Source organism: Anabrus simplex, chromosome 4 (genome assembly GCF_040414725.1).
Source record: "Anabrus simplex isolate iqAnaSimp1 chromosome 4, ASM4041472v1, whole genome shotgun sequence".
NCBI classification, from domain to species: domain Eukaryota; kingdom Metazoa; phylum Arthropoda; class Insecta; order Orthoptera; family Tettigoniidae; genus Anabrus; species Anabrus simplex.
In genome coordinates, this window is record NC_090268.1 from 362,561,126 (window position 1) to 362,573,617 (window position 12,492).

The 12,492-nt window shown below is 36.7% G+C and overlaps 1 protein-coding gene across 1 annotated transcript in view; it reads left to right on the plus strand.

Annotated features, from left to right (window-relative positions):
* The window catches only part of LOC136872277 (uncharacterized), a 259,648-nt gene that overhangs the window by 150,015 nt on the left and 97,141 nt on the right, over positions 1 to 12,492 (plus strand). The window contains exon 7 of the mRNA XM_067146098.2: positions 2,522 to 2,847. Coding sequence (XP_067002199.2) covers positions 2,522 to 2,847 — 326 coding nt within the window. The remainder of the gene's footprint in view (positions 1 to 2,521; positions 2,848 to 12,492) is intronic.

The window sequence follows — 12,492 nt, forward strand, 5'->3', positions numbered from 1 at the left end:
GCGTGTGACGATTTGGTGTGTAGTGTCAGGAAACGGTGTGCTAGGTCCAGATTTCGTAGAGAATGATGATGGTACACCTCTTACTGTTAACCAGGAACGCTATAGGAACATGGTGATCAGGCCATTCATTCAGGATCTAAGAAGGTTTTGTTTTGCCAGGAACATGCAGATGAATAGACGGTGGTTCCAACAAGACGGGGCGACCTGCCGGACTGCTCAACAGACTATGGCTATGCTGCAAAAAACCTTTCCAGGACGAGCAATTTCCTGCGGGGCTGAGTTCGCCTATCCATCACATTTCTCCGATCTCACACCACCTGATGCTTATGTGTGGGGAATGTTAAAGGAGCAAATTTTCAATTGTCCAGATCCACCCGAAACTGTGCCTGCATTATGTCAGAAGATCGTCTCATTCTTCAGGACTCTGCAGCAACCTATGGTCCACAATATGTTGGAAAATGTGCGTGATCGTTATGAACACTGCCTACAGTGCAATGGAGCACATTTTGAACATTTACACTCTCATCTCGATAAGTAAGGTAATGACAATAAGACTAACATAATTTCCATTTCTGTATATTTTGTCACGTACTGTATTTGTCCCGAATGAGTAAATTTATAATACCAATATAAATGGTCTGTTAAGGTACGAACTGATGAGCCCAACCTAACACACGGTGGTGAAACGCTGGCAGCCAGGAATGAGTTAACTGGAAAATTTATAATGTCCAATAACGGACCATTTATATTGGTATTATGAATTAACTCATTCGGGACAAATATTTCAGATTCCCTATGGGAATCAACATCTGTATCATCTGATGGCCAAGCAGGCATCAATTTTTGTTAGTGAGACAAAGTCTCTCATAGTGTATTGGGACTGCTGATAGCTTCAAGTAGCCTACGCAGTGGCCTCCGGTATGCACTAGCCATGCGTCTTGGTAGGTGTGCAAGGTACCAACTGATGAGCCCAACCTAGCATACGGGGACGAAACGCTGGCAACCAGGAATGAGTTAGGTGGAAAATTTATAATGTCCGATAACGGACCATTTATATTGGTATTACACTTTTGCCAAACCGAGAAATTTGATGTGATTTGTGTATTGGAGCATTGGCTTTCTGAAAATCAAGTACAATATTTTGTGCCCCGTGGATATACTGTTGCAGACATATTTTGTCGGAGTATAAAGAAAAATGGGGGAGCTGGGATTTTAGTAAGAGAGTGTTTTAAATTTGTAATGATTGATTTAAGTCAATATTGTGTGGAATTAGAGGGAGAATTTAGTTGTGTGAAGCTGGTTGATCAGAATTGAATAATTACTGGTTACTGGTTACTGTATACTACATCACCATAGTCGAATATTGGCATTACCATACTTTGGATAAGCAGTTTTCTTACATTTTGCGGGAGTAAATCTCTGAGTTTCTTAAGGGAATGTAAGGAATAAAACACTCGCTTACATGTACCCATTACATGATCGTTCCAACTAAGGTTTTTATCCATTATCACCCCTAAGTTTTTAACTGTTTCTTTGAATTGTAACTGAGTGCCTCTTATTGTTACTGAGTGGATATGCACGTCTGTAAGATGTGCGTGGGTTTTTTGGGTAGCTAAAAGAATACACTGCGATTTTTGGGCATTGATTTTTAGTGCATGGTCATCGGTCCACCTACATATTCATTCTAGGTCGTCATTTATATTATTTATTGCAGTCGGTAAGTCACGAGGATGTGCATGTGTATATATTTGTATGTCGTCTGCGTACACATGATATTGACAATGTTCAATACTTGTGTTAGTCCTGAAATGAAGATCTAATATAGGAGTGGCGCTAGTACTGACCCCTGTTATATTCCAGTCTCTACAGCTTGCCACGAAGAGAAATTTTCACCTGTAGATACACACTGCCAGCAATCAGAAAGATAGGAATACATCCAAGATAGTATGCTTTGTGAGAAATTAAGAGCACGTAATTTTTTTATTAGTATGTCCGTGTCAACGCAGTTGAAGGCCTTACTAAGGTCTAGAAGAGTTAAAATAGTAACTTCTCCCTTATCCATAGCTACTCCTATGTCGTTTGTAACTTTAAGTAGTGCAGTAGCTGTACTATGATTACTTCTAAAACCAGACTGGTATTTGTCAAGAAGCATATTGTTATTTTGATGGCTCACAAATTTGTCTCGCCCTCTTGGCGAGTGTTGTGAGAATGCCTTGTTTTTGTGCTGGATGGAGGTGAGAATTTGCATGAAGATTCTTGATTCATAGGTTTTTAATTGCAAATTGAAACCTGTAAAATTAAAACTGAGTGAGGAAATCTTGCTGACAAAGAATGAACTAGTTCAAAGAAATTCTTGAATTCAGATAAGGACCTTCTGATATATTTTTCAGTTAGAAGACTAGATTTCACATGTATTGATATTTGCCCGTATCATTTCAATGCTTGCTTGCCAATGTAATCTTGTGTACTTATGCTGTATGTTAAATAAAATGACACATATCATGTAATGTTATCATTTCAGAGGTGAGTATGGTGGTGTGTGTATGAAGGGCCCTCACAGACAAGGATTTTCTCGGCAGTGGACAAGGAAACAGGACTCAAATGGCTTACAATTCAGGAAGAATGAGAGCAGCAAAGGAGGTGACACCAGAATCGGAGATATGAAAACTAGTAAAGAAATGTACCGTTCTAATAATAATGCTAACGGTAAAGATAGCCATTGCTTAGATCACTGTGAAAGCCCAATATTATTTGAAAAAGCTGAGAGTGACAAAAAATCAAAGAATGGCTATTACCAAAGTTATGATGATTCCTTGAAAACTTTCATGGAGAGTGGAACAAAAGCAGGTATTTATGTGTCCTTTCTTTTATCATGCTTGTATTTTTTTTTGGTCACTTCCTTATCAACTTGTATGAATCCATTCTTGAAAGTCAATGATCATCAGGGAGAAAGTCAGGAAAGTAAGAATGCCTTGGTTGTGTAAGAACTGCCCACATTTATTATTATTGTTATCATTATTATCATTATTATTACTAAAATCAGTCATACCAGCACACAAGTGTTCAGTTCAAAATCAAAGTAGAGATGTTGCACACCACAAGAAAATACTAGTGACATGTTTTTTTTTTTAATCTACAGTGTACAGTATCTCTCACACGCACACACAGAGAGAGAGAGAGAGAGAGAGAGAGAGAGAGATTTGTCTGTACATTGCTGAGAATTTAAAAAGAATGATATTTCTATATCGGTCATGTCCACAGAAATAAGGAAACACGCTTCTTTTAATTTTCCGTTATCTCCGTCTGTATGTATGTATGTACAGAAGGTTGCCCCAGTTAATACAGGACATGACCTTGAGCTCACGTGTCACTCCTGGAAGCAGCTGCATGTTGTTTTTGTTCTGTCTGGTCAGTGTGATTTAGAGAAGTATCGCGTACAGTTATATCATACCATTGTTGCCTCATGGCCTGCTGAATTGCAGATATATAGCAAGGCTACATTGTTGGCCTTTCTGATGCTATTTTCTCATAAAATATTTTCCACACCACTTAACGATTCACTTGTAAAGGGGTAAGAGCTTGTGTAGTTGTCAGAAACATCAACCCCCCCCATGTACTTATTATAACCACATACAACTGGTTTATGGATAACTTCCTGAACTTCTCTCTTTATTTCCCTTTTCACAACCTGAGTGGAATTGTTGTAGCTTGTTGACAACATGGCAGTAATTCTCTTGTCTCTCCAAACTACACATGAAATATAGTTTTTTCTCACTGCTACTACATCATGCTGCTTCATTTTCTTCATTGCTTCTATTTTCACCTGGTGACCCGTACAGTGCCTGTAATGTGGACTTTCAGTTTCAACACTTCAGCTGCTAACTCACTAGTATAAAACCGGTCCATGAAAACATGAAAACGTGAAAACCTGTTTCATTGCTGACGCAAGAGTAATTGACTGATATAACTTGAAAGCAATATTCTTTAACCCATGCGTAAATAATGCAGTATCGAGCTCGAATTATTATTATTTTTATGATTATGATGATGATTATTATTATTATGACTTGTGAAGTGTGGCTATGAAGTGTTTACATCCCTTTATTATTATTATTATTATTATTATTATTATTATTATTATTATTATTATTATTATTATTATTATTATTATTATTTACGTAGTTATGTCATGTACGAGTGATATGATCATATTATTTGTGAGGTTATGTCATTAAATATGTGCTGTATATATTTATATGAGTTTAGTTAATGTAAGAACCTGTAATTAATAGTATATAATTTATTATTACCTGCAATTTTGAGGTATGATCCACAGTAACATTGTGCAACACACTATAAGATCTAGTATAACGTATCTTTGAAACTAGAATGTTCTTTACATTATAACTATACTATTAGGCACTCTAGAATTTAAGAGAAGATATGTTATGTAACATCCTTCTAGAAGCCTGGCCAGGCAACATATATATAAGAGGCAGTCTTGATGGTGGAGTTGAGTTATTTTTTAACAGCAGTTGTTTTGATGAAACGTGTGGAGGTTGTGTTTGAAGTATGTGAATTGGTTTTGTAGAGTTGGTAGTTGACATGCAGTGGTTGCAGTCTCCTTGTGCTTTGTGATAGGCAGTTGTTAAAAATGGTGGTTTGTGGATGTGTGTGTTTAATGTGAAGTTAAGTTGTAAATAAATTAATGTACACAACTGACTATTTTGTGTGCATCTTTGTGAATACATCATTGGTAGCCTGCAAAATTGTTGTCACCAAATGGACGACTATCCTAGCAGTGAAACATAAATTAGGCCTAATAAGTGCTTCTGTTGTCACTGCACCATAGTAAGGTTCCATCGCACACACATAGCTAATTACAGAGTCAGAGAGTTCATAAATAAGAAGTCCCCACTTGATTGGCTTTTGCTTGTTGTAGCACTTGAAAACAATGCGGCCCTTGAAACCTACAGTGCTTTTGTCCACACTCAGGTTTTTCTCTGGGATGAAAAATTCCCTGAATTTTGTATCCAAGTAAGACACTATGTTTTTCACTTGATTGTGGTCCTACGTCTGAGGGGAGGAGAGATGAAGATTCCAAAATATTTGTAGAAATGTATCCCTAGAAAACACATCTTTGTAAAGTAACTGCTTATCTACCCAATCATCCCTAAAATAGTCCCGCATTTCTGCTTTACTTTTCATTACCCATACTAGCTAAACCCAGCCACGCTTTGCTGTGACTCAGTCTGATATGAAATGAATGAGTAAATAAATGTATTCTAGCAAACGAGATCAATCACACTTTTGAAAATCCAAATTAAATTATTGTTGCCATGTAATATTTTTTGCAACAAATCAACAACAATATACCTTCTGATTCCAGTAGAGATTTGGAAGCATGCATTCAATTCGACATTTTCATCTCCGATGAAATAGATTTGGAAAAATTTATGATTATTAGTGGGAAGAGGAAACAAAGACTAATGATCCTGTGGTAAATTTGTCCCAGAATTTTAAATGTCGGCATAATGTCGTGGTTAAGTGTAAGAGAGGACCATGAGTCCTAACTTTGCCACTATTAAAGACAAAATAAATAAAATGCTCTGCTATAACGTTAGCACTGAATGAAGTCATCTGGAAACCGGATTTGTTTTGAATAAAACTTTTCTCTGGTTCTTTTGGCTGCTTGAGTTCAGGTAGCTTCACTTTTCTGCTCGTGCAGCACATTCCCAGGGTTTCTCTTTTAAATTTCTTTGATGTGCAGTGGGGACATACTTTGTCCATTTTTCCGATTTGAACCAATTTACATGAGATATTGTATTAAATATCTGGTTTGTTACAAGTGAAATATGTAATGCGAGTGGAATGTATTTTTTTTGAAGTCTTTGTTTGTAAAATACAATATGATGTTTTATTTTTATTAACCCAACCTGTACTGTATAATGTTGTAACATAGGCATTTGTAAATAGTAGAATTCTGTCTATAGTTCCTAGAAAGATCTAGAGAGTTACATAACTTTTGTACAGGGTGTGTTACTTTGTTGGTATGTGTTCTAGAAAATGTGTTCTGTCTATTCTGGAAAAATACGACTTTCGCGATCATGCGTATTCTAGAATGTTAGTCAAAGTTCGCGATCGAAAGTAAGGTTGTGATTGGTGAGTCTAGGTGGCGATAGAGAACACGTGCACGCTGATTGGCTGCCTCCAAGGCCAGTAATTCCTATATATATTGGGTGAGGCAGTGTTCGAATTAATTCTGTATCCGAAATTCTGTCGGTCTCGGTTTATCTGTCTGCGAGCAGACTATCTGGATGACGTCTCTCCGGTTTTCGGGATGGCACTCTCCTCGGGTAAGCACTCTTGAATTCCGTTCCTGCTAAAAATTCCGTAATGTTCCGATTTGCTTTTCATACAGGAGTCTGCCCTAACCTCGCCTAGATTCACCAAATTAGTTACTTATGACGCCTTAGTTTTTCAGCTAGACTTACCTGTTCGTTTCCGAGGCATTCTTATTTTTGTTTCACTAAAATATATATATTGTAGTTGAATAGTATTTCCCTTGAGGTTTGCCTCTGATAGTTCTGTATCACTTTAGGTACGCTAGATTTTGGATAACCTGTAAATTGCATTGTACTACTGCATTAGTAACTAGATGTACAGTTGATTTGTAATTTGAAGTTACACTGCTACGAACAACCTATGTATATCACTGAACTTATAGCTCATAACTTGTAATGTATATGTAGAATTATCTTGTAAATAATATTTTTAAAACTAAGGATCACGGTGATTCATTTCGGAATCCGCTATCTGAGCCATGTCCATGCCTTTGGTAGGTTCCCAGCCCTTCCATCTTCCCATTTTGTCGTTCACTAGTTGGCCCTACTGATAGTAACGTACTTGTTTTGTTGGAGATCCGCGTATGCTAGCTACTGTTTTTCCGAGTGTGTAGTGTTTTTTTGTATTGTGTATTGTACTCTTACCTTCCCCTTTTAACTGTGTTTGTGCCTCGTTTGGTGTTACCACTGTAGTAGAGGTAACACGGTTCATATGGAAAAGTAATTTGGTGATATCAAGCTCAATCCTTCAGATATTGCAGCTGCATATGTCTTCACTGTTGATCTAATTGTTCTTGGCGTTGTTGGGATGATTGTGCTGCACGTCTCCTCAATTCCATTTAAACCTAGGAATTTCATTTTTGTCCGTATTGAACTGAGAATGGAAGATAGGAAAACTTAAAAGGGTCCACCTTTTCAATACAAAAATGTTATAGTTTATTTATAACATGTATTTGCACTTGGAACTAGTTTCGACGCTGTTTGGCGTCATCATCAGCCAAAATGTGGGAAATAGGCCAGCATGTAGGCATTTATATTACACAAGGCGTTACATTAAACAATACACATCTTACAAGGAGATAAAAACAGGGACGAATATAGAAACAAATGAATCGTTGAGAAAGCAAAAGTTATACATATTAAAAATAAGCTTAACCACACAACTTGCAGTGTGAAAATATTTGCCTTGAATGATTCCTGAATACAAAACGCACGCGCACACACTTCTAAAGAGCCAGCAGGCAGGAAAAAGTAAGGGGAAACCTTAAGAGTTCTTCTGAGAAGAGTTCATCATTCTTTCTATGTTCCGACTAACTAATGAAGTCCTTGAGTTCCTGATAAACATACACAACAGGAAATTAAACAATACACATCTTACAAGGAGATAAAAACAGGGAAAGTTATACATATTAAAAATAACCTTAACCACACATCTTGTAGTGCGAAAATATTCGTCTTGAATGATTCCTGAATACAAAACACACGCGCACACATTTCTGAAGAGCCAGCAGGCAGGACAAAGTAAAGTGAAACCTTAAGAGTTCTTCTGAGAAGAGTTCATCATTTTTTCTATGTTCCGACTAACTAATGAAGTCTCCCTTGAGTTCCTGATAAACATACACAACAGGAAATTCTCCTTCACTCTCAACAATAGCTATAAAGACCAACGGTAAATTTCATTTTAAATATTGTGCAGAGACGTGAAAGCGTGATCTTGAACGTGATATAACTCTTTCATTTAACCCAATTTTTTACACAAGGTGTTACATTAAATAATACACATCTTACGAGGAGATAAAAACAGGAACGAATGTAGAAACACATGCATCGTTGAGAAAGCAAAAGTTATACATATTAAAAATAAGCTTAACCACACAACTTGCAGTGTGAAAATATTTGCCTTGAATGATTCCTGAATACAAAACGCACGCGCACACACTTCTAAAGAGCCATTAGACAGGAAAAAGTAAGGTGAAACCTTAAGAGTTCTTCTGAGAAGAGTTCATCATTCTTTCTATGTTCCGACTAACTAATGAAGTCTCCCTTGAGTTCCTGATAAACATACACAACAGGAAATTAAACAATACACATCTTACAAGGAGATAAAAACAGGGAAAGTTATACATATTAAAAATAACCTTAACTACACATCTTGGAGTGCGAAAATATTCGTCTTGAATGATTCCTCAATACAAAACACATGCGCACACATTTCTGAAGAGCCAGCAGGCAGGAAAAAGTAAAGTGAAACCTTAAGAGTTCTTCTGAGAAGAGTTCATCATTTTTTCTATGTTCCGACTAACTAATGAAGTCTCCCTTGAGTTCCTGATAAACATACACAACAGGAAATTCTCCTTCACTCTCAACAATAGCTATAAAGACCAACGGTAAATTTCATTTTAAATATTGTGCAGAGACGTGAAAGCATGATCTTGAACATGATATAACTCCTTCATTTAACCCAATTTTTTACACAAGGTGTTACATTAAACAATACACATCTTACGAGGAGATAAAAACAGGGACGAATGTAGAAACAAATGCATCGTTGAGAAAGCAAAAGTTATACATATTAAAAATAAGCTTAACCACACAACTTGCAGTGCGAAAATTTTTGCCTTGGATGATTCCTGAATACAAAACGCACGCGCACACATTTCTAAAGAGCCAGCAGGCAGGAAAAAGTAAGGTGAAACCTTAAGAGTTCTTCTGAGAAGAGTTCATCATTCTTTCTATGTTCCGACTAACTAATGAAGTCTCCCTTGAGTTCCTGATAAACATACACATCAGGAAATTCTCCTTAACTCTCAACAATAGCTATAAAAGACCAACGGTAAATTGTATTTTAAATACTGTGCAGAGATGTGAAAGCATGATCTTGAACATGATATAACTTCTTCATTTAACCACCTTTGAAAGTCTCTTTCTATATTACATAGCTTCATTAACACACCATTCTGTAGATGCACAAAATAATCTTGTAATCTTCACAGGTCCGGTATTCAGCTCAACAAGAATATAAAATTGGTATTAAGGAATACGTTTTTGAGAGTTTGGAGGTTGACTGTGCCAGTATTTGTGGTGTATTGTTGCAGCGTTACGTGTAGGGTGGGGGCAGGTTTCTATGATGTTTATTGCGGGACATGAGGCGGTAAAGCTATGGCGCGAGATGAAGAGGAACAGAGCGTGTTGGATAGTTTAGGTCTGGGGAGCGGCCATTGTTGGATTAGGAGGGAAGAGGGGAGGAGTGGAAGGAGGGGAAGTATGGAGGGTGATGTGGTGAAAGTGTGTGGCGTGACAAAGTATTATGCATAATCTGAAAGACAGATCTGTTTTTCGGGATATTCATGTTTTTGAAAAATTCAATGAGAAAGTCGAATAGGATCTTTGGTTTCTCTGAGATATCATTTAAGTTTAGGTTGGGATTGAAATATTGGTCTAAATGAATATAGAGGTTTTCAGTGACGTCTAGGAAAGAACCTTTGTTTAGAATATCTAATACCTCAAGATCTTGATTTATTTCAGTAAAGTTGTGCTTAAATTCTTTTATATGTAGGCCGACCGCGGAAAAACGGTTGTGTTTTATGGCATTGACATGTTCTGCATATCTGATGTTAAAGCTGCGCCCTGTTTGCCCTAGGTAAGAACTTTTGCAGTCGTGGCAAGAAAACCTATATACACCTGATTTAGAAAAAGGACTACTTTTATTTATTGATGAAGAGTTGTGTAGGATCTCCGTGCTTCTATTGTTAGTACGAAAGGCTATTTTAACGTTGTGTTTTTTAAGAATGTTAGTGACGTTGTAAATTTCTTTATTGAAGGTAAATGTGGAAAACGTGGCAGTGCTAGTATTGTCTTTTATTAGGGTGGTTTTTGGGCGGTGTCTGAATTTATTGATTATTCTTTCAATAAAGGATTCATTATATCCATTGAATTTTGCTATAGAGCGAATGGTGTTCAATTCTTTATTTAAGTTTTTTCTTGACATCGGAATTTTGAATGCTCGGTCTACTAAGCTATTATATGTAGCCGCTTTGTGTGTTTGGGGGTGTAGTGAGTCATTTCTTATAGTAGTGGCCGTTTGAGTGGGCTTTCTATAGATACTATATGTGAACGAAGAGGGGTGCCTATTGATTGTTAGATCTAGGAAGTTGATGGAGTTGTTTGTCTCTGATTCTAAGGTAAATTTAATGTCATGATCAATGTTATTAAGGTTTTTGAGGGTGGATGGCGCGTCTATGGAGCGTTCATCTAGGATTATAAATGTGTCATCTACGTACCTAGCCCAGAATTGGATATTAGCAAATTTGATGTTATTGTCGATGGCGGTGTGCTCTAGGAAATCAAGGTAGATCTCTGCTAAAATTCCTGAGGCTGGTGAACCCATAGCCAAACCATCTTGTTTGTAAATGATCTTATCGAATGTGAAGTAGTTATTGTTAATTAGTAATCTTAATATGGTCATAAAGTCTTGAACTTCTAGTTTACTTAGTTGATTGTTAGCAAGTAAGTTCTTTTCGATGATCGGGAATAATGAGTTGGTTTTTATACTGGGATACATGTTGACTATATCAAAGGAGTGCATTGAATGATATGGTTGAAGCTTGAAACTGTTTAGTTTGTTCACTAATTCTACAGTGTTCCTGATGGATTTATTTGATGAGAATTTATAATGTTTATTAAGAAATTGTTGGATAAATTGAGATAATTTATATAAGGGGCTTGGTCTGTAGTTTATTATGGGTCGAATAGGGACACCGGTTTTGTGGATTTTGGGTAGTGCTTTAGCTGTTGGTAGGCCTGGGTTCATAGTAATTAACTTTTGTTCTTCTTGCTCAGTGAGGAGAAAAGATGTGCTCTTTAGAATTTGTTTCAATTGCCTTTGAATTGATTGTGTTGGGTCCTTCTTAACTATCGAAAATTAGTCATTATCTAAGAAAGTTTTGGTTTTTTGAATGTAATCTGTTTTATCCATAATGACTGTTGTGTTGCCTTTGTCGGCCTTTGTAATGATGAGGTGGTTGTCTTTGACTTTCTTTTTAAGATTGAGAATTTGTTTTCTTTCAGTAAGGGAATCTCTGTTGATTTTGGTGATAGGGGTCGCAGTGCGATTTTTTGAGAAAAAACTTTTGTTTAATTGTTTTTTTACGTCCATTCTGAGTTCGTCTTGTAGTTCACATGGCATTTTGCTGATAGCAACTTCTGATTCAACTACGAGTTTGGAGGCTGTAAGGGCCGAGTTGAAACAAGGCCAGTTGTGCTTTGGACCTTTCGAAAGAATTCTTATATCGTCCTCATCTAAGTTGGTGGTGGAAAGATTAATTACTGGTGGGTGGAATTGTTGTAGAGTGTCATTAGCGAGGTTAGGCTTGCTGTTAGGTTTTGGAGGGGAGTTGCTGTGTTTTACCTCATTTTTAAATGCTTCAAGTTTTTTCTCTAGTGTTATCTGTTTTTTGGACAAAATATTGAACAACTTGATTTGGACTTCGTCTTGAAAAAGATTCCACTGAGCATTTGAGAGTAAGGTGGCTGCCTCTAAGTGAGTTTCATATAAGCGATGATTTAAAAACGACTTTTTCTTATAGAGAAATTTTAGTTCATTTTCTAACCAAAGTTTGTTTGTCCTAACCTGAACATCCTGTTGATGAGGAGGAACAAAACGTTGTTTCGTGACGCTTTTCAAAAAATTAGGGGTTAAATTCTGTGTAATGCACTGTTTGATAAATGCTACATCCTTGCCTATTTTCCCAATTTTGATTTTTAAGCCCAAGTAATGATAGGCTAACGACTTTGCCTGGTTGGCTGCTTCATTTAAACCTAGGAATTTCATTTTTGTCCGTATTGAACTGAGAATGGAAGATAGGAAAACTTAAAAGGGTCCACCTTTTCAATACAAAAATGTTATAGTTTATTTATAACATGTATTTGCACTTGGAACTAGTTTCGACGCTGTTTGGCGTCATCATCAGCCAAAATGTGGGAAATAGGCCAGCATGTAGGCATTTATATTACACAAGGCGTTACATTGAACAATACACATCTTACAAGGAGATAAAAGATCTTGAGGTATCAAGATCTTGAGGTATTAGATACTCTAAACAAAGGTTCTTTCCTAGACGTCACTGAAAACCTCTATATTCATTTAGAC